This window comes from Chanodichthys erythropterus, chromosome 20, assembly GCF_024489055.1.
Source record: "Chanodichthys erythropterus isolate Z2021 chromosome 20, ASM2448905v1, whole genome shotgun sequence".
NCBI lineage: Eukaryota > Metazoa > Chordata > Actinopteri > Cypriniformes > Xenocyprididae > Chanodichthys > Chanodichthys erythropterus.
This window is the reverse complement of record NC_090240.1, coordinates 18,353,592-18,376,769: the sequence shown is the minus strand read 5'-3', so window position 1 is coordinate 18,376,769 and position 23,178 is coordinate 18,353,592. Positions and strand designations below refer to the sequence as shown.

Sequence of the window (23,178 nt, the reverse complement as noted above, 5' to 3'; positions counted from 1 at the left end):
CTTTATAGCCTCAGCATATGTTATTCCTTCTGCCACTCTGACATTTTGTACTTTCACTGCATTCTTCCTTACTAAACATCCTCCGTATCCTGCACTGTGCTCTCCTCCACAATTACAGCATTAAGGATTAATACCTTGCCCACACTTGCCATATTCATGCTCACCTCCACACCGCGCACATCTCTGTTTTCCTTTGCAAACTGCCGCTACGTGGCCGAATTTTTGGCATTTGTAACATCTTAGCAGCAGGGGAACATGGCCTGACATTGTAGCTCACAAAACCTAAATATACTCTTTCAGGTAATTTGTTTTCATCAAAGTTTAACACTACTGAGAGGCTGTCAGTCTTTTCATTGTTTCTAATGCACTTCAGCCGCCTGACATCCTTTACAGTTATATTTCTTTTGATTTTCTCAACTGAAACATCAGTTGGGATCCCTGTTATCACACCTCTAACCCATTTCTTCTCTTCTGGGATTGAGCAAACTACTTTGTACCCGATCATTGATTTTATTCCCAGGGCCGTTTTTTGTTGTCTACAGTCTTTACAAAACAACATCAATTTGCCATCCTTCAATGTCTTGATACTTTCAATCGTGCCTAATGTTTCTTTGAGTGTTTTTGTTCATTTCAAAGGGTTAATGACATTAACAGACTCAGTAGCAAACTTCAGCAATACCTTATATTCCTCTTTCCTCCTTCTTGCTTGGCAATTTCCCTTTTCACTGTCCGTTTTTTGAGATTTGTCCCCAACTTTTCTTTCTTTTCCGAGTTTCTACCACTTTCCATTCATTACTTACATTGCCTCCACTATCCGCATCAACCATTTCATCCTCCATTTCCGGATCACTTCCGGAATCTGCACTACTTCCTACCATCAGCGCTCCAGTCACAATCCAGCTGTCGCCAGAGCCGCAAAGCTGCTCAGTGCCACCTGCTGTCGCCAAACAGAGTTGTCGGCGATTCTTCCTATTGTAAAGTCATGCAGTGTGAAACCTTCTGTCACCGATCCATCATGCAGTGTGAACACAGCAGCGACTGAATGCTGGCCAAGATAGTCATGCAGTGTGAAAAGATCAGTGACCTGACTACTTTGAAAATCGTGCAGTCTGAACTCGGCTTTAGTGAAGAGTATTTTGTGTAAAGTTGTTATCAATAAACCTTATACTGCTTGCGATTTAGATCCTACACCTCTCCTTGATTTCAACCAAGTGTGACAGTTACAGCGTGCCCCACCTGTGGGGCATGTTGTCACATTTCCACTTCCCTTCTTTCAGGGTAAATAAAGAAAAAAGTATACACTGTATTAATGAAACATAACCACATATTTGTACCATACATGTGTGTGAAATTAATGTGGAACAAAATATTTTTTTTAAAGATTTACACAAACTGAGAAGAATCAAAAAGCATTAGGTTGTGCCCAGCTCTCCCCTATGCACATTATACAACTTTGTAAATGGTCTACACAGTTTCAGCTATTGTCCTGTGAACATATTACAGAAAATTAAAATCGTTATGTTATTATTATCTGTTTAGTGTTTCAGTCAGGATATATTTGCTAATGTTTAACTGAACCTAATACAGGATAGACGAATTACTCTTTATCTTACTGTTTATATACTAACACTTTTTACTTTAGCGCTAATTTACATTCCACTAGGATCAGGAACCAGGAAATGTTGACAGGAGATATTGCTTTTGCTCACATCTATCATGGCGTCCAAGAGAGAACATACGCGGCAGAGAGGATTATGAATTCATGCAAATACTGTCATAAATTACTCTTTCACTTCAGTGACAATAAAGCTGAGATTAAATTCTTTTAATGCCAAACATAAAATTCCCAATGTCCAGTAATTAATGAACTTGAATGTAACTTGATTACAAAAGCAAAGTTGTGTTGCATTCACGTTTAAATGAATTAGAACTTAAAAAGTGAAAATATTGATGACAAGTATAAAGAGAAAAAACAAAAAAAGATAAACTTGATTAAAATATAAATGCACAAAACATGTTAGATGCAGTTTATACATAAGAACATAATGATTGCTGTTTACTTGCATGGCCAAATCAAAGTGTCATACAGAGATAAGCTCATACAAAAAGAAAAAAAGTGTCCTATGTAGGATCAAAGTGTCTATCGTAGTGTCACAGGCCGTAAACAGGGAAACACTCAGGACAGATGACCAGTCCATCACAGGGTGAACGAACACACACACACACACACACACACACACACACACACACACACACACACACACACACACACACGGGCAATTTAGTCAACAGTTCACCTGTGCCTTTGGATTGTGGGGAAAACTGGAGCACAATAGTATATTCAGAAATTAGCCTTGATTAATAAATTCTACAGGTGAAATTTTTCAGAAAAGTAAGCTCAGTAGCAGTCAGGATCAGCATACTCATTCTGAATCACAACTGATTTTGGTCGTCGTTCGCTTGTGTCACTGTGTTCTTGAAGAATTTCTTTGTTTTTATCATGACTGTTATTGCAAGTGCCGAGGAAGGTAAGGAACACCGGTATGAACACAACGCCATGGATGGCCCCAAACAGAATGACTAAGAACATGATTTTGAAGAAGGTCCTGAAGATGTAGCTTTTAGCAGCTGCGAGCACCACCACTCCTGCGATAGTGGACACGGCACCCTGAATGATGGGATAGCCCAGTTTAGTGAGGGCATCTGTGGCTTTCTCATTCGCTGAGGATTTTTCACTTGACACAAAAGCATAGGATATGTGAGCAGAGAAGTCGACAGAAAACCCGATACAAATAACAAGATTAATCATAGAAACGGAGTCTAAACTAACATCCCATAATGCCATGAAACCGGCCACTCCCACAATGACAGATGCAATGGCAAATGTCACCCAGAGAGAGCAGAGAGGGTTTGGGATCAACAGGAGTGAAATGACTAACATTGCACATGTGGCAACCACTAAGTTTTGGATTGTATTGCTGATGATGACGGCATACTGGTCGAAATAGATGAAAGCAGCGTGGTACACTATCAGATCAACGGGCGTCTGCAACTTCCCACATTTTTCTGCGGTATCTCTAAATGCATCCAGCATGTTCTTCTCATCAATCGCTGTGCGTATGTTCACAGTCTGAATGAACATTCGTGATGCATGAATTTGACTGTTAGTGAAATTGACATCTTGACTAAATCCAGACTGATTAAGAAATGCAGTTAAATAGCGTTTGAATTGCATTTCATCGTCTAAATTGACACCTGCTCTCTGTCCAAACTGCATGTATGCACTCAGCCAAGAAACCGGCGGAATGCCTGAACGAGCCATTGTCAGATTCTGAAAGTTTTCCAAACACAAGTCGAAACTTTCGCGAGCAGTTGGGTTCCAGTACTGAAATTCTTCATCCTTTATAACTAACATGACATTGGGACCGTAGGAAGAGAAGAATTCATCTTCTTTGTCATAGTAACTACCAACATATGAGCCGTCTGCTGCTAAATGTTTCAGATCTAGACCTTCCTGCATTTGGAAGCATCCATAGACACTCACTGCCAAATACCCGGCATAGATCACACACACGAGCGTCTTAACCCACGCTCTCGTCAGAAAAGGGCCGTAATACTTTTTAAAGAATGAATCCACTGGCATTTCAAATTCCTTGTGTGTGATTTCATCATATGCCCCACCGACACAACAACCTCCACCATCACCAGTGGCTTCTGGGACTCTCATGCAGGTCAGCCAGTGCCTGTTGCCTTTCTCTCTCCGTCCGTTGAGTGCGAGACACGCGCCGAAGAAGGTGATGTTGAAGATGTAGCAGAACAGAAGAGCTGTGCTGGTGTACATGCAGAAAGACTGGACTGAGCGGAAGGGCGTCATGAGACCGATGTAGAAAGCCAGAACATCTGTCAGCGTGGTGATAGTGATGGACACGCCGGCCTCTTTATACGTTTCTGCTAAACGAACCTCAACAGCTTTATTAACTTCAGTCTTCTGCCAGCAGGAGATCATAATGAACATGTCATCTACACCAATACCTGGAGGAAAACAGAGACAGTGAGCCTCAGCTGTGAGAGACCTACTAGGTGATGAAATGAATTACATTTACCAAGGATCAGAAAGGGGGCTGTGGCCACGGTCATGGCAAACGGCATCCCGCAGAACAGCAGCAGTCCAAAGCTGGCCAACACGGCCATACCAGCGGAGACGACGCCGAACGTGGCCACCCACACCTTCGTCCTGACACAGTCTAATCTGTGGAAGGAGACAAGGAATAAATGACATAGCTAGTGATAGAGACATGTGCTTATGCGATTATTTTTTAATTATTAGTAATACCTTAAACAAGACAGAATTGAAATGGTAATGGCCAGGAAATATGTAACAGAGAAGAGAGGGATGACAGAGTCTGAATTGGTCTCAAACTCATTCTGTCTTGACACTGATGTAAAGTAAGACACATGGACCTGTAGAAATGAAAAGAAAAAAAAAAGAGTAACAAAACACTGTTCTGTATAATTACTGTTAGTGGAAATGGGGTTAAAAACAGCCAGTAAAAAGACTGATGAAAAGAGGGGAAAACATGATGATGATCTTGCAAGCTTTTTAAACTTCTCATGACCACCTTTACTAGAATTTATCACATTCTGTTGTATTTACTGTGGTACGTTTTAACTAACTTGAAGAATTTATAATCTGTTAAGGTTTTAGATTTTAAAGAAGAAAGAAAAAAAGTTAACATTGTCCTAAGCATGCAATGAGGAGCCATCAGTAGCCTTCCTGTATTATATCCTTTCTGTAACAAATGCTATGGTTAAACAATTACAAGAAATACTTTTTCATAAGGCCAAGTACAAGTTAGAATCAGGAGCTTAAAAGTATGAACCTTTTTGAAGTATGGACTAAACATTGGTTTTCCTCATGTGTAAAATGTGTTCTGCTAATATGACAGATGCTATATTAGGAAAAACCTGGCTGTACTCCAAGAAATGACAGGAAATTAACATGTTCAGTATCAGAAAATTTAAGTAAAGATAGACTGACTTCCATGTCACTTTGTAAACAAGTCATTGTTAACTATAGCCTGTTACTTTATTGCAGTTGTGTTGTCAACCAGCTTTGCATGTGTGGACCATTTTGCAAAAATAAAGCAACAAACAAATAAATAAACCTCACGAGGGACAAACCCAAACTACACCCTTGCAACCGAGGGAGACAACCAGTCCCCCATCCCAAACAGAAGCGAACACAGAGTAAATCACCCTTTGAAAGTAACTTGATCCTTTAAATAAAGATTGTATCAATTACATCGTTACACCAGTAGGGGGCGACAAGTGACTGTTAAAAATTTATAACCGATTTTTTAAAAATAATAATTAATTCAAATTAATTAAATATGTTTTTGTAAATAGACTGCAGTAATTAACATTGTCAGAACCTATTTTTTTTTTAGTTGTCTGTTCAGAATTGTGAACACTACTTTTTTTAAATGTGATTCTCAATTTCCAGAATCTTGCAGCTCACTGAGTAACAACAGCATCATAACCTCATGTGATGAAACAGGTTGTGAGAGGGAGAACAACTCATTAATAGGCTACTCTTTAAATTCTGGGGAAAAAAATAGAACCAGCAGTTTAAATTATTTCAGAGAATATTAGAATAGAACTAGGCTACATGTTTAGGTTGCAATTTTTTTTTATCTCCATGTCTGTGGTAACATCCCCAAAACAAAAAGTTTTATAAAATGATAAACATGACATTTCAACCCTTTTAACCATTGTTTAAGAAAAGGGATGAGTGAATATTATTATATATTCTACATACATTAATATCCAAAATATTTTGCTTTTTAGAATGCACATCAGCTTCCTTTTCTGTTAAAACTGGTTCCCTTTAAACGTGTTTAATAATTATTGATTTTAAAAGTATACTAAACTGAGAGGTAGCCATCCAAAACATTCAGTTTTCTTCAACCTGAAGACACAACCTGAGGACACCTTAACTACTATGTACTTACATTTAAATTAATCATTTGATACATTGTACTTATTGCGTACATATGTTTTTACATTGTAGTTATATTTTAAAAACACCTGCATGTAATTACATCTGTAATTAATTTCTGTAATTACATTTATAATTACACTGTTGACCCATCCCTTACACCTTAACCCACCCTTAAACCTACCCATACCAGCAAAACTTTCCCTAACCTTACCCGTACCCCACCTCAAAAGCAGCAAAAGTGTTTTGCAATTCAATATGAACCCAATAAGTACATTGTACTTATTTTTTGATGTAAGTACATAGTAGTTAAGGCTACTTAATATAAAGTGGGACCAATATATTTAAAATGTTTGTGACCTGTTCAATTCAGCACCACATATGCAAATTCCTAGACAATGTATCTTTAATTTGGCCAAAATCAAATAGGAAATATGCCTGTTTAATGTTATTATAGATTATATAATATTTTATACTTTAATATATCTGAAAAGTCATTGAAAGTAAAAAAAATAAAAATAATAATAATAAAAAATCTTCGCAACTAGTCCCCCCAGTGAATCTCAGCCTGAGCCAGAGGGTTGATATTAAGGGTATATTATCTAGTCCTTTATTTATTAATTGTGGAGTCCCTCAAGGGAGTATTTTAGGTCCCTTATTTTTTCTTTTATACATAAATGACCTTAAAGCAGCATGTTCAGAGGAACTTTTTCTTTATGCTGACAATGCAGCAGTTTTAGTGTTTCGTTATGATAGGGGGGTCTTAGAGGAAACAATGACTTCACAGTTACAAGAGATGTCCAAATGGTTTTTAGATAATAAGCTTTCCCTATGCAGGTAAAACTGAGGCCATTCTCTTTGCATCTAAAAGGAAATTGAATAAGGATGACACTTTTTGATTAAGATTAACAATACGGAAATAGAGGCAAAAAATGTAGTAAATTATTTGGGTTGTTTAATAGATAATAAATTATCGGGTGATTTTATGGCTAGAAAGGTATTCACAAAAATATGTGGTAAAATGAAGTTTTTAGCTAGGCAAGCTGATTTATTGGATGTTCAGTCCTTAAAATTGTTGGCAGGAGCCTTGATTCAGACCCATTTTGATTATGCTACCTCCTTTTGGTACAGTAGTTGTTCTCAAGGTATGAAAGATAAATTGTAAAAGGCTCAAAATAAATTAGTTAGAATTATTTTAAAAGTGCATTCACGAACACATTTGCATAGCAAATTATTTAAGGAGTTGGGTTTATTGACTGTGGAAAAAAGGGTGTTTTTTTTAAATTGGGTATGACTCATAAAATTGTTAATAATGGTTCTCTGGTTCCAAGTTAGAAATGTATTTTTACATGGTGAGACAACAGCATTCCTATGGTACTAGGGGTAGAAATTTTAATATCTGTCCATGCAAATTTAAAAGTTTGGTGGGGAAGAATACTTTTCTATATACTAGTGCTATTGAATGAAATAAATTATCAGCATCATTAAATGGAGTAAAAGATTTTGGGAGATTTAAAAGTTTGGTAAAAAGATGGTTGTTTGGTGATGTAAGCTAGCTTGCTTTGTGGTGTGTCTATTGTCAAAAGTGAATGTATTTTATTATTATTATTATTATTATTATTATTTTTTTTTTTTTAATTCTAAGTTGATTGGGAGATACTGTTGCTCTGTCACTTCTGTATGTAGCCTCTATTCTTTATATTAACATCAAGGGCCGCAATGGAAATAAGCCAATGGCTTCCCTAGTGAAAAAAAAGTATACTTTATTGTATTTTAAATATATTCCCTTTTTCTATAGTACACTGCAAATATACTAACAAAAATGTACTATCATTAAATATATAAAAAGTATATTAGTATCATATTTTCACAATGCAACTTTTAACACACTTTAAAATAATTGTACTTTAGTATATTTTCTAAAAAATATATTTTAGAAAAATACACTTGAAGTGTAAGTTCAGTTTATTTTTTAAAAGTATTTATTTGCACTTTATAAAAATATATTTGAGGTATATTTTAACTGTGTGCTGAAAATGATCATTGTAACAATGCACTGGAAGTATATTTAAAAAATACATTATTTAATATCCTGAAGTTGTAGTGTATCTAAAGTTAAATTTGAGTATATTTTTTAAGTTTACTTATTCATCCTTGGAATTCATTATATTACTTGTGCTATTTATTTCAGTATGAATGCATTACAAGCCCATTTAGTAAATGCAGTGTAGTCTATACAATTTCCAAATATGTGTAAATGTTTATTAAGTTCACACTGGCAGAATCATTTTACAATCGTACACACAAATCTATATTAAACAACACACCAGCAGCACAAGCGAAATACATGCGAAAAAATATGTCGAGTGGTTAAGTTTGTCGGAATTCAAATGTCTCTTCAACTTGGTCTGTGACCAATCAGATTTTGTTGCTCACTGCCTTCAGCCAATCAGAGCTGCTGACGTCACGGTTGTCGTCTGAATCCCCTCGCTCAGCCACTCAGGTGAAGTATAATGTCGCAATGTATAATTTATTTAATAAAACACTGAAAGCGCAATACATCGCTCAATCTTGGGGATTCTGACCTGTTCAATCAAGTGACATCGCAGACTGACCGTTATGGCGACGACAACCGGCTAATCTAATGGCCTATGCGATCCTGAAAGAACCGGAGAATAGTGCTGCTATTGGGAGGTGAGTTGTAGTCAGTTAACAAACTTTATTTTGTTTTCTTTAACAAACAGAGCGATATTTCAGCTTGATATCTCCTTTTTGAGTTTGTGTGTGGTGGTTTCTGGAACATGTTTGTATGCAGCACCAAAACATTCATATGATTGGTCAAATCGGCCCGTATTCTGTATGATATTAATTCATAAAGTGTTTTATGCTTGACTATGAACCTAAAATATCGACATGCCATTCTGATACAGTTCCTTCTGCTAATCCTCATTTACTGTTCAAAAATAGTATTGGTTCAATGTAGGATTTAGACAGACTATTGTAAACGTGAATAAAGGGTTGAACATATAAAGTGTCTTATATCTTTGGTATATTCTGTCAACAGATGCTGTTCTTCACGAGTCTCTGCGGTCATCATTGTGCCATCAGACACAATGAGAAGCTCATCAGAAAATGGAATATAATGTGTAATTTGTATTTGTGTACAGAGGGTCACTATGGTCCAATATTTGTTTTTTCTTTAATGAAAAACATGGTAAGTTATGCTGAATCTATGTTAAGTTTAAATAAAAACTATTGGATTTGTCAATGAAATATGTCTCTTCATTAGTGATGTTCTTATATTTTATTTAATTGAATGGCCTTGAAAACAAATGCATTCAACTTTGGGAAAATGTGTTAAACTGTATTTAAATAGTAGCACAACTGTATTGTGTGAGATTATGTAATTCAAAGTACAGTAGTCAACATTTGAAGTGGATCAAAAAAGTTAGGACAACTTTGATTAAAGGTTTTGATCCGCTTCAAATGTTGACTATATTATACAAAGTATAAGTAATAACAAAGTGTATTGTTATTGACTGCAAAGTGTGTAATTTTTAATTTGGAATAAGCCAAAGGTGAAGACACTCATAATTATTTTGTAATGTACTTAAATCACAAATAAAGTGTACTTATAACACAAAGTGTACTCATAACAGAAATAAAGTATACTTATAACACAAATAAAAGTATACTTATAACAGAAATAAAGTATATTTATAATGCAACTTATATTGTAACAAAAAATATATACTTATAACACAAACAAAGTACACTTTAATATCACTAATCAAGCATGTAATTAGTCCCTACACAGACATATACTTAAAGTGTACTAAGTATACTTGAAGTTGTTCCAATTTAGTACACATAAGTATACTAAATATACTTAAAGTTGTATTTTAATACTACTTAATTTCAACTTAAATATACTTAGTACAAAATTAGTTGTTTCAAAATAACACACTTTAAATGAACTAATCATTAACACACTTGAAATATACTAAGAATTAGTCTTGCTGCAAGTATACTTAGTATACTTTTTTTCACTAGGGTTTATTGTGTTTTATCCTTGACATTTCTTTGAAGTGTATGGGATACTTGTTATTTTGTAAAATTTTTATAAAGGCTTGTCAAATAAATAAAACTAAAAACTAAAACTGGTCACAATGCAGAACTAATTATTACAAATTATGACAGGACATGACAAGGCAGAAAAATCAAACAAATATCTATACAGTTAATTATCATGGTATATTACAGTTGCTGTCCAAATGACTTTTGGTGCTTGACTTATTGTAGATGGTTGGAAAATGTCATATGAGGTACTTTTACACACAATGGTCATTAGGTATCTGTATGTGTATAGATATAATTCACAATCATCTTTACTTACCGTTTTCTGGTCTGTAGAGTTTGAGAGGAGTTTTAGAAAGCCATCAAGCCAGTTGTCAACTGCCTTCTTCTCGTCTAAGAAATAAAAAAGCCTGACCGCTTTTGCACTGGTGAGCTTTGAGCTATCCAGCTCTACACCACCGATGGTTGTTCCCAAAAACATACCATTATTCATCGGATATGTTATGTTTAAAGAAACTATTTCAGTAGCATTATAATTTATAATGTCTAAAATTGCATTTGACATACAGTCTCCCTTTGTTTTTGCACAGAGGTTTTCAAAATTGTTTCCTGTCGATATACTTTTCACTTGTCTGTCTAACTCTATAATGTCATTAAAAGCTGCTACAGTTAATATATTTTCTCCTTGCAAGCCTGTAATAATCAAAGAGGCATAAGTGCCATCAGACGAAAGCCGTAGCTGAGAAAACTCTTCAGATTGCGGGAAATTTTCCACCACAATTGCCCTCTCCAACTTGGCAGGTCCATTGAGAGGCGTAAACTGGTCTTCAATATCATTTGCCTCCCTCTCCTGAAGAAAGATGAAACCAGCTCCAAGGGCAGCAGCTACACATATAGCTAATAAAAGAAACACAAACGGATATCTACCAACAACACGACCAAGCTTTTCAAAGACCAGGGACAGAGGCCTTTCGATACAGTCTGTTTTACACTTCGCCATCCTCTACCTCACTTCAGCAGTCTAGTCCGGCTTCAAAGCTCCAGCAACACCCTTCGTTAGTGTCTCAGTGTTGTCATAATGTCATCATATCATAAAGGCTGAGCTGAACACTAACAACTCATTTGTTACTCATTAACACACTTTATTGTTGGCTCCTGCCTTCTGCATCACTGCCAGAAATAACTTGCTTTACTAAGGGCCAATATTTGGCTTTAAGGGGCATTTTTATGTCAGCTAAGGCTTTTAATTTTTTGTTAACCATATATGTATTAAACATAATTCATAGGCAAGTTAATGAATTAGTTAATGATGAACAAATCATTTACAAAACATGACCATATATGTTCATAAATGATTAATAAGTGATATGCTAACAATTTACAAATGTGTTGTAAGTTTCTTATAATATGTTTAAACCATTCAATAAATCAAACAGATCATTAGTAGATGGTTTATAAGTTATTAGTTGATACATTATTTATCACTGATAAATCAATGAAGTATTTATGACAAAAATATTTTAGTAACAAATAAATATTAACTAATAACTTATAAATGACTTATAATGGCCAGCAGCCATATCACCCTTTAGCCCAAGACTGGTCACCCACTGAAGCTAAGCAGGGCTGAGCCTGGTCAGACCTGGATGGGAGACCTCCTGGGAAAAACAGGTTGCTGCTGGAAGAGGTGTTAGTGAGGCCAGAAGGGGGCGCTCACCCTGTGGTCTGTGTGGGTCCTAACGCCCCAGTGTAGTGATGGGGAAACTATACTGTCAAAAAGCACCGTCCTTCGGATGAGACGTTAAACTGAGGTCTTGACTCTCTGTGGTCATTAAAACTCCCAGGATGTCCTTCGAAAAGAGTAGGGGTGTCATCACTCTGTCTCCTTTCCAACAATAAGCTGGTGTGTGGTGGGCGTTCAGGGCGTTCGTAAATGATTTGTTCATCATTAACAAATAATTTATAAGTGACTTATAACTGAACATTATTATAAAGTGTTACCGGCATGGACATGTGCAGTCGTTAGCTTCTTTTACTACTCTTGAGATTTTTTAATATACCAGGGGTCTCATTTATAAAGCATGCCAGTTCCTGCGCAAAGGTTGTGATCTATAAAAACAAACTTGACGGGAGAATGTGCGCAGCTTTAATCAAACTTTGAGCTGTGCGTACGCACATTCTGGAGACAAAGTGATATGAATTGAGATAGTAGATGTGCTACTTTCGATCACTTTTCCAGTGACACGCTGTTTTATGACAGCGAGGAGCGCTGGAAGCACAATAATTCCTCTTTAATCTAAACTGCAGATGTTATGACAAAATATGTTTTCGAGAATGACGATCAGTGATGCACACTTAACTTAGATATTATGGAAGATACTGCTGGATTCGGTGGTCGAACGGTCCGTTGTCCAGCTTGAATAGGTCCAATAATATCTTACTGTACAACCACAGCTGCATGTTCGTGTGAAGGGTCTTCAAATAATTACCATTTGAAGGATATAATTTGAGGAAAATGGTAAGATTTGCACGTTTTCTTTTTTAAAATACTTTGTCAGTGACGCGCCGAGTCAGACAATTGTATTTACACTGCAATAAATAAGTAGTCCTATCTGTTTCCACTAAAAATAGCCTATAAACTTCCTAAAATATATGTTCACCTCATCAGCAAAACTGCATAAATTTGATTTGAATTGTTTAAAACTATTTTTGTGGCCAGTGGAAATGAATGAATCAACTCTATTCTAAAACCTTTATCTGAAGTATTTTATACAATTTTGTTTTTATGGATATTTTGATATATTTATTCTAAAACATAAAGAGGATATTGGATTATCTTTATCAACATAATGTGTGGCACAAATGGCATTTATAGTCCATATCTAATATTTTCCACTGTCTTGTACCTTTGACGGTGTTAACCATGGTGTCACGTGGTTGGGAACGTGTATGGAAATGATATGTAGATGAGGTTATGCATAGTAAAACTAGGCATCGTAAGCTCCATATATGGTTATTTCGGGGAGGAGACAGAGTGGAGATCTACGTACGCACAATCTTCCGCTGACTGGGATTTATAAAGGGATTTGTGCGCCGGTTCTGGCGTACGCATGGTTTTATAAATCTGATTTTTTTTGTGCGTACGCAGAATCTAGCTTTTGCGCGTACGTACACTTTTAGTAGGGATCCTACGCACAGTTTTATAAATGAGACCCCAGGTCATTTAGATGTCACTACATTTTTATTTTACTTGATAAAGCAGTTTTCCATCAAATTGGCCTGTGTTCAGATGGTCACTGCAACCTCTAAATCCAGCAAACCAGACCAGAACATTTTTAGCTATGATTCTTTGTCAGAAAAAAACAACAACAACATTTTAGCAGCTCCCAGTATGTCCCATTTAATGATTTATACAATCTTTATGAGTAAAAACATTATCACAACTGAGACATTTTTAATATTATTTTATATGATTGTGGTTTGTGTCTTTTCAGAAAGTACAAGCTATTGGACTGTTAATGAAGAGTTTATTTAAAGTGTAAAGGCCAACTTACCTAGGGTGACCATACGTACTCTTTTTCCCAGACATGTCCTCTTTTTGGACCTAAAAAAATGCGTCCGGCCAGGATTTTTGAATCGGCCAAAATGTCCAGGAAGTTCATTTCTTTTAATTAACTTTTTTTCTCTCGCTTAATAATGACTTTAATCTCGAGATGGTTTTATTTTTTTATTATTACTTGGCCCTAATCTTCTTCTGTACAGGGCTCCATAAATTGGCACAATCCCTGATCAAGGGAAGGTAACTCGTAGTCGAGTGGTACAACGTTGGACAGAACCAACAATGACACGAGTTCAAATCCTACACAAACACGGGCTACTGAGATGTGTGTATGAAATATTTAACACTAAATACTTGTATGTAAAATGACATGCAATTTTCTTCATTATTTGCACTTTAAAATATTAGGCTAATATCTAGAATAGCGATTTAAGTCTGAATTGTTGCTTTGCGACTTCTTTTGTTTTTATGCTCAGGTATGGGGGTTGGAGAGTTTAGTAGCTTCACGGTGGGGGTGCAGGACAAAAGGTGTAAATCGCGTGTCAGGGAGACAAAGAAACCTGATGATCCAGTGCTTTGGCGAGAGTGACCAAAATAAAAATGTCTATTCTTACCTTGCTTGTACTGCTATTTTTGCATACGATTTTGTATTCCTCATTTTACCCAGTAAATCCATCAAAGCAAAGTTATATTCAATTTTTTGATCCAATAACTAATACGTCTGTATTGTCAGAATTGAGAGGAAGGAAAATACTGACCATTCAGTTTTTGATACCACCAATACATTCTGCTAATTTGGCAAATTGAGAGGTTTCTTTATGCATGGGAAAAATATAAAGCTGATTTGGGTTAGGCTATATCTAAATATAAAACATGCGATAAAGAGTCAAGTCAAATTGATCTATTCCAGTGTAAATGACATCATCCAACGATCGATTACAGTCAGAGGAATTTTCCTAAGAAATTCATTTATGAGCTTATAGGGAGTCCCGTAAAAGCATTAACAACAGATAACGAGTTCCAGCTAAATGAAATGTTGTACTAGTCAATCATTAGCTAACTGTATCCAAGTAAGTCAATGTTTATCACTTCATTTGCGTTATATTTCTTTCTAGTTCTCAGAGCCAAAATTGAACATAATATTAATAATAAATGTAATAACACAAAAGAAAAACAATTTAACAAAATAATGAGCTTCACCTTATCAGTGTATATTATAGATATTCTTACAAAAATGAAATCATTTAATGTACAGTGAAATCTATATCTACTTTTAAAAGCTTAGGCTATTTTCTTAGCTATATGGGCAATTCCATGCAAAGGTCATCTTTACCATGAGAAAAAAAAAAAAAAAAGAAGTTTTTACCAAAATAACAAAACCCTTCTTAAGTTGTCCATTTAGGTTTGTAATATACTGTATTAATGTGCTCTAACAGAAATTTTAAGAAAATCGCCTTGTTTATCCACAACAGATGAGTTAAGCAACAATGCTTAAATTAAATTTTCAACCAACCATATTTCATGCTTTCAAAGAAGGGATCAAAGACCCCCTTTTTTAAACTTTATTTTACCAGTAAGCATTGTGTAGAAAGATGGAGGCATGCCTGAGAAATAAATACAGTCATTTCGTCATAACAGCACTGCCTGATGAATTTATAAGGGCGATAATAAAGAGGTCAGGACTCTTCAGTGCTCTGTCACGTCTGTAACGTTTTAAAGATTATGTCATATAACAAATATAAATACCAATAACTTGAAACTTCATATACAAAGCTGAATTATGTTTATGCTTATTGGGATAAGCAATTCATTTCAGTACTTTGCTCTGAACAACCATAATAAGCGTTATTGTTGATTTAAATATTATTGAAGAAAAATCTGGAATCACCCCTTATCAGTAGACAGGTGAAATATGCATGTATTAGTTCAGATACTAGACCTACTCTAAAGTAGCATCAAGATTAACTAATTAGAAGCTAATTTCATATGGCCTGCTGAAGAGGATGAGGAGAAATATAAACTGAATACACAGAAATTTTCTTAACATCAGCTTGAAATACAGTATGAACACATGGCAGCCAGCTTAATGGTATAGAGCTTATAATGGATCTTGTTTTAAATACTATTATTTATTTTTTTTAATGTATTTTAATGCATCTGGTGTGTTTATTGAACCAATCAGAAGAGAGTAAATCGAGAGTCAGCGAGAAGCTCATTTGATTGGCTATAAGAATAAGATCCCGCCTTTCTCCTCACGCTTGCAAAACTCAGTGAGAGAATCGTGCCAAAACTGTAAGCGCAGCTAAAAGAAAGACGTAACTGTACAAATCAGGATATTTCGGGACCTTTTTGCCCTATGTACACAAGAAGTCATTTAGACATTTGCAACAGTTTGTTTTTACACATACAGATCTGTTTTGCACTTCTTTAAACTGTTGTATTTGCTTGCAAATCACTGTTAACAGTCTTGCAATGCTTTTGGCCGAATGACGGCGAAAAAAACGTGCCAAAAGTGTAAACGCGGAAAAATGGAAGTCAGAAGAATACAGAGCTTATTTATTTTGCCATAAAATGAAACTGCAGTTTCACAATTCATGAACTTAGGTTACGAATTACAGTAAAATGCTGCAAATATTTTTTTCTTGCGCTTGAAACGCCATTTACATCTTTATAAATCTAAGCTCGTGCATGCAAATTTAATTTACGCTTACGATCTTGTGTACACTTCCACAAATCTTTCCTTGCACATGCGATTCTTTATGGCATCATTTTACCTTCATATACAGCGCCCCACAAATTTCCAACGTAAAAAACTGTGGTGAAAAATGGAACTGCAGCGCGCTCTCATAGAGAGCCATTGGGGCAGATTTCTGTCTGCCACGCTCATTTTCACGTTAGGTCACATCACCGTATTATTTACTGCCATGTGAGCCACAAATAAAGCTTGGCGAGCCCCAGGAGGCTCGTGAGCCACGTAATGACTAACACTAGCCGCGTTTCCACTGTCGGGCCTAAAGCGGGCATGCTAGTGCGTGCTCGGTCAGTCGCGTTTCCATGGTCACTTTCGGGGCTTGATTGTGCCTAGTCGGGGCTTCCTCAGGGCCAACACCGGCCAGGGCTTGAGGGAGTGGTTACAAACAAAGGCGAAGTTTATCTGAGTCAGGAGACGGCAGCGGCGCGGATGATTTAATTTAGGTTACCAACTAACATAATTAAAGATTTTTAAATTCATTTTAGCTAAAAACTCAGTTTCAGACCGCAGCAAGTGTTTGAAATAATTTCTGTTTGTGATATGATGTGGATTCATCGGAAGGCAGAAATATTTATAGGCTATGCAATGCAAAATACTATGCGCGCATTTACCAAATCATATAGGCTACATAGGTTATCACAATGGTGTATTTATTTTATCTGTCAGTACGTCTTATCTCTGATATCCATATTTAGCTCTGCATATGTCATAAAATAAAGTAACTCTGGTTTCTAAAGTAAAGTAACTCGGGATCTTCCTGGGTTTCTTTGACTGAAAATATACTAACTATAGGGACTGTCACTGGAAAAAGTGCTAAAGCTCCTCAGGTAGTGTTTTTGGTGGAAAAATATGTAGAAATTATCATTCTTTCTAAATGTGATGTAAACATTGTCCTGTGACTACAAATAAACAAACAAACGCGACTGAATAAGTAGCCTACGTGTGTCCTCTTTCTTTTGTGAAATAAAGGTAAATACCACTTTATTTCTGTGACTAATGTTCCCTTTCAGTCGGTCACGTTCGACGTACGTCAGTAGTGACCGACGAATTGGGATATCGCTTAGAGAGCCCTATCATCTTCGTGTAAACTAAAACAAGCCAATGGAATTGGCGTGCGATATTTGCATAATGCGCACCGCCCCCGACAGGTGTATATAAATAGGAAGCAGATGCAATCGCACTCTGTCTTTCGCTTCGGAGCCATTCACTGGTGTCCTGTTCAGAAGATTCCTTTCTTCGTTTGTTTTATTCTAAAACGTTGCCTCAGAAGAGGATTTACAGCGAGCTTTCAGTGCTGGTGAAACGGCACGTTCAGCGAGGTCGCGAGTCTCCGAGGAGCTGAGCTATAAGCTCGAAAACTGCTGTTTTCACAGCAACACAAAGAGTGTGTGCGTGTGTAGCGATTTGGGCCGGTTCCTCGGTGTGTCAGGGAGTGGTGTACCTGACACATCGCGTCGCTCCCTGGGTGCTTCAGCACGAGTAAGTTGACTTCCCCTTCTAAAAGAGCTTTACAGACGAACCCTGACAGTATGTCATTTCGTCTGTGCGTTAATGGGTGCGGTCATTCCCTGGTCCCTGCTGATGGGCACAATCGTTGCATCTCGTGTTTGGGCATTCTGCACGCTGAAGCAGCTTTTGTGGATGGTTCATGTTCCCATTGCGGGAACATGACTATCGCGATGCTGAGGTCGAGACTCTCCTTCCTGAAGTCTCAGGAACCGGGGGTCCCCTCTCCTGTGCCGCGTACGACCGTTTTTTTTTCCGGCCCCGGGAACCGGAATGACGGTACGGCGCTGTATAGGGAGGGTGACCTGAGGATTACGGTCAGGGCTTCCCCACCGAGCGGAAACGCTCCTCGGGCCCCTGCCGCCTCATCAGCACCGCAACCCATCGTGCCACCGTTGGTTTCTGCTGGGCCCTCTACGGACTGTCCAGCCGTTACCTTTGGTGTGCCGGCGGCGGATCGGATGTCGATCGCTGCATCGGAAGGTGAGCCTGAGTCCTCGGGGGAGGATTCGGACGCGCTGCCGCCCGGGACGGTAGCGTTGCCCGAGTCGGATCCCGAGCTCACGGCTGTGCTCTCCCGGGCCGCCTTGTGCGTCGGGCTTGAGTGGAACCCTCCGACCCTGTCCCGGCCCATCTCGTTTGGACGATTGGTACTTGGGGGGGGGTCGCGCTGGTCAAATCCAGCGTCCCGCCCCAATGCCTTTCTTCCCGGAAGTACACGATGAGGTGACCAGGTCTTGGCAAGCTCCGTATGGGGCTCGTACAGGGCCTGGTCCCTCGTCCGCCTTCACCTCCCTGGACGGCGGGCTAGCCAGGGGGTACGCGAGGATCCCGCCAGTCGAGTGGTCTGTTGCGACGCAGTTGTGTCCAACGGCCGCTGGCTGGCGCGGTGAGCCGCGTCTCCCGTCCCAGGCCTGTGAATTCTCAGCCATTTTTGCATACGATTTTGTATTCCTCATTTTACCCAGTAAATCCATCAAAGCAAAGTTATATTCAATTTTTTGATCCAATAACTAATACGTCTGTATTGTCAGAATTGAGAGGAAGGAAAATACTGACCATTCAGTTTTTGATACCACCAATACATTCTGCTAATTTGGCAAATTGAGAGGTTTCTTTATGCATGGGAAAAATATAAAGCTGATTTGGGTTAGGCTATATCTAAATATAAAACATGCGATAAAGAGTCAAGTCAAATTGATCTATTCCAGTGTAAATGACATCATCCAACGATCGATTACAGTCAGAGGAATTTTCCTAAGAAATTCATTTATGAGCTTATAGGGAGTCCCGTAAAAAAAGCATTAACAACAGATAACGAGTTCCAGCTAAATGAAATGTTGTACTAGTCAATCATTAGCTAACTGTATCCAAGTAAGTCAATGTTTATCACTTCATTTGCGTTATATTTCTTTCTAGTTCTCAGAGCCAAAATTGAACATAATATTAATAATAAATGTAATAATACAAAAGAAAAACAATTTAACAAAATAATGAGCTTCACCTTATCAGTGTATATTATAGATATTCTTACAAAAATAAAATCATTTAATGTACAGTGAAATCTATATCTACTTTTAAAAGCTTAGGCTATTTTCTTAGCTATATGGGCAATTCCATGCAAAGGTCATCTTTACCATGAGAAAAAAAAAAAAAAAAAGAAGTTTTTACCAAAATAACAAAACCCTTCTTAAGTTGTCCATTTAGGTTTGTAATATACTGTATTAATGTGCTCTAACAGAAATTTTAAGAAAATCGCCTTGTTTATCCACAACAGATGAGTTAAGCAACAATGCTTAAATTAAATTTTCAACCAACCATATTTCATGCTTTCAAAGAAGGGATCAAAGACCCCCTTTTTTAAACTTTATTTTACCAGTAAGCATTGTGTAGAAAGATGGAGGCATGCCTGAGAAATAAATACAGTCATTTCGTCATAACAGCACTGCCTGATGAATTTATAAGGGCGATAATAAAGAGGTCAGGACTCTTCAGTGCTCTGTCACGTCTGTAACGTTTTAAAGATTATGTCATATAACAAATATAAATACCAATAACTTGAAACTTCATATACAAAGCTGAATTATGTTTATGCTTATTGGGATAAGCAATTCATTTCAGTACTTTGCTCTGAACAACCATAATAAGTGTTATTGTTGATTTAAATATTATTGAAGAAAAATCTGGAATCACCCCTTATCAGTAGACAGGTGAAATATGCATGTATTAGTTCAGATACTAGACCTACTCTAAAGTAGCATCAAGATTAACTAATTAGAAGCTAATTTCATATGGCCTGCTGAAGAGGATGAGGAGAAATATAAACTGAATACACAGAAATTTTCTTAACATCAGCTTGAAATACAGTATGAACACATGGCAGCCAGCTTAATGGTATAGAGCTTATAATGGATCTTGTTTTAAATACTATTATTTATTTTTTTTAATGTATTTTAATGCATCTGGTGTGTTTATTGAACCAATCAGAAGAGAGTAAATCGAGAGTCAGCGAGAAGCTCATTTGATTGGCTATAAGAATAAGATCCCGCCTTTCTCCTCACGCTTGCAAAACTCAGTGAGAGAATCGTGCCAAAACTGTAAGCGCAGCTAAAAGAAAGACGTAACTGTACAAATCAGGATATTTCGGGACCTTTTTGCCCTATGTACACAAGAAGTCATTTAGACATTTGCAACAGTTTGTTTTTACACATACAGATCTGTTTTGCACTTCTTTAAACTGTTGTATTTGCTTGCAAATCACTGTTAACAGTCTTGCAATGCTTTTGGCCGAATGACGGCGAAAAAAACGTGCCAAAAGTGTAAACGCGGAAAAATGGAAGTCAGAAGAATACAGAGCTTATTTATTTTGCCATAAAATGAAACTGCAGTTTCACAATTCATGAACTTAGGTTACGAATTACAGTAAAATGCTGCAAATATTTTTTTCTTGCGCTTGAAACGCCATTTACATCTTTATAAATCTAAGCTCGTGCATGCAAATTTAATTTACGCTTACGATCTTGTGTACACTTCCACAAATCTTTCCTTGCACATGCAATTCTTTATGGCATCATTTTACCTTCATATACAGCGCCCCACAAATTTCCAACGTAAAACTGTGGTGAAAAATGGAACTGCAGCGCGCTCTCATAGAGAGCCATTGGGGCAGATTTCTGTCTGCCACGCTCATTTTCACGTTAGGTCACATCACCGTATTATTTACTGCCATGTGAGCCACAAATAAAGCTTGGCGAGCCCCAGGAGGCTCGTGAGCCACGTAATGACTAACACTAGCCGCGTTTCCACTGTCGGGCCTAAAGCGGGCATGCTAGTGCGTGCTCGGTCAGTCGCGTTTCCATGGTCACTTTCGGGGCTTGATTGTGCCTAGTCGGGGCTTCCTCAGGGCCAACACCGGCCAGGGCTTGAGGGAGTGGTTACAAACAAAGGCGAAGTTTATCTGAGTCAGGAGACGGCAGCGGCGCGGATGATTTAATTTAGGTTACCAACTAACATAATTAAAGATTTTTAAATTCATTTTAGCTAAAAACTCAGTTTCAGACAGCAGCAAGTGTTTGAAATAATTTCTGTTTGTGATATGATGTGGATTCATCGGAAGGCAGAAATATTTATAGGCTATGCAATGCAAAATACTATGCGCGCATTTACCAAATCATATAGGCTACATAGGTTATCACAATGGTGTATTTATTTTATCTGTCAGTATGTCTTATCTCTGATATCCATATTTAGCTCTGCATATGTCATAAAATAAAGTAACTCTGGTTTCTAAAGTAAAGTAACTCGGGATCTTCCTGGGTTTCTTTGACTGAAAATATACTAACTATAGGGACTGTCACTGGAAAAAGTGCTAAAGCTCCTCAGGTAGTGTTTTTGGTGGAAAAATATGTAGAAATTATCATTCTTTCTAAATGTGATGTAAACATTGTCCTGTGACTACAAATAAACAAACAAACGCGACTGAATAAGTAGCCTACGTGTGTCCTCTTTCTTTTGTGAAATAAAGGTAACTACCACTTTATTTCTGTGACTAATGTTCCCTTTCAGTCGGTCACGTTCGACGTACGTCAGTAGTGACCGACGAATTGGGATATCGCTTAGAGAGCCCTATCATCTTCGTGTAAACTAAAACAAGCCAATGGAATTGGCGTGCGATATTTGCATAATGCGCACCGCCCCCGACAGGTGTATATAAATAGGAAGCAGATGCAATCGCACTCTGTCTTTCGCTTCGGAGCCATTCACTGGTGTCCTGTTCAGAAGATTCCTTTCTTCGTTTGTTTTATTCTAAAACGTTGCCTCAGAAGAGGATTTACAGCAAGCTTTCAGTGCTGGTGAAACGGCACGTTCAGCGAGGTCGCGAGTCTCCGAGGAGCTGAGCTATAAGCTCGAAAACTGCTGTTTTCACAGCAACACAAAGAGTGTGTGCGTGTGTAGCGATTTGGGCCGGTTCCTCGGTGTGTCAGGGAGTGGTGTACCTGACACATCGCGTCGCTCCCTGGGTGCTTCAGCACGAGTAAGTTGACTTCCCCTTCTAAAAGAGCTTTACAGACGAACCCTGACAGTATGTCATTTCGTCTGTGCGTTAATGGGTGCGGTCATTCCCTGGTCCCTGCTGATGGGCACAATCGTTGCATCTCGTGTTTGGGCATTCTGCACGCTGAAGCAGCTTTTGTGGATGGTTCATGTTCCCATTGCGGGAACATGACTATCGCGATGCTGAGGTCGAGACTCTCCTTCCTGAAGTCTCAGGAACCGGGGGTCCCCTCTCCTGTGCCGCGTACGACCGTTTTTTTTTCCGGCCCCGGGAACCGGAATGACGGTACGGCGCTGTATAGGAAGGGTGACCTGAGGATTACGGTCAGGGCTTCCCCACCGAGCGGAAACGCTCCTCGGGCCCCTGCCGCCTCATCAGCACCGCAACCCATCGTGCCACTTTTCGTTTCCGCTGGGCCCTCTACGGACTGTCCAGCCGTTACCTTTGGTGTGCCGGCGGCGGATCGGATGTCGATCGCTGCATCGGAAGGTGAGCCTGAGTCCTCGGGGGAGGATTCGGACGCGCTGCCGCCCGGGACGGTAGCGTTGCCCGAGTCGGATCCCGAGCTCACGGCTGTGCTCTCCCGGGCCGCCTTGTGCGTTGGGCTTGAGTGGAACCCTCCACCCTGTCCCGGCCCATCTCGGTTGGACGATTGGTACTTGGGGGGGGGTCGCGCTGGTCAAATCCAGCGTCCCGCCCCAATGCCTTTCTTCCCGGAAGTACACGATGAG

At 38.2% G+C, this 23,178-nt stretch overlaps 1 protein-coding gene across 1 annotated transcript; it reads right to left on the bottom strand.

The window, feature by feature from the left end:
* Positions 1-1,239: 1,239 nt before the first annotated feature.
* On the bottom strand, positions 1,240-11,192 carry LOC137009676 (patched domain-containing protein 3-like). Its single transcript, XM_067372099.1, has 4 exons — positions 10,395-11,192; positions 4,334-4,461; positions 4,104-4,249; positions 1,240-4,032 (listed from the first exon to the last, which is right to left on the bottom strand). The coding sequence occupies exons 1-4, from the start codon at positions 11,073-11,075 to the stop codon at positions 2,399-2,401; spliced, it is 2,589 nt and encodes an 862-aa protein (XP_067228200.1). The 5' UTR covers positions 11,076-11,192; the 3' UTR covers positions 1,240-2,398.
* Between the last annotated feature and the right edge of the window lie 11,986 nt (positions 11,193-23,178).

What these genes read in the sequence shown, in the direction of transcription:
- LOC137009676 (XM_067372099.1), bottom strand. Translation starts at nt 11,075, where the DNA reads ATGGCGAAGTGTAAAACAGACTGTATCGAAAGGCCTCTGTCCCTGGTC. An exon ending in ACTCTACAGACCAGAAAACG is followed by an intron (nt 4,462 to 10,394) that starts GTAAGTAAAGAT and finishes TCATTTCTACAG; the next exon opens with GTCCATGTGTCTTACTTTAC. An exon ending in AGCCCCCTTTCTGATCCTTG is followed by an intron (nt 4,033 to 4,103) that starts GTAAATGTAATT and finishes GTTTTCCTCCAG; the next exon opens with GTATTGGTGTAGATGACATG.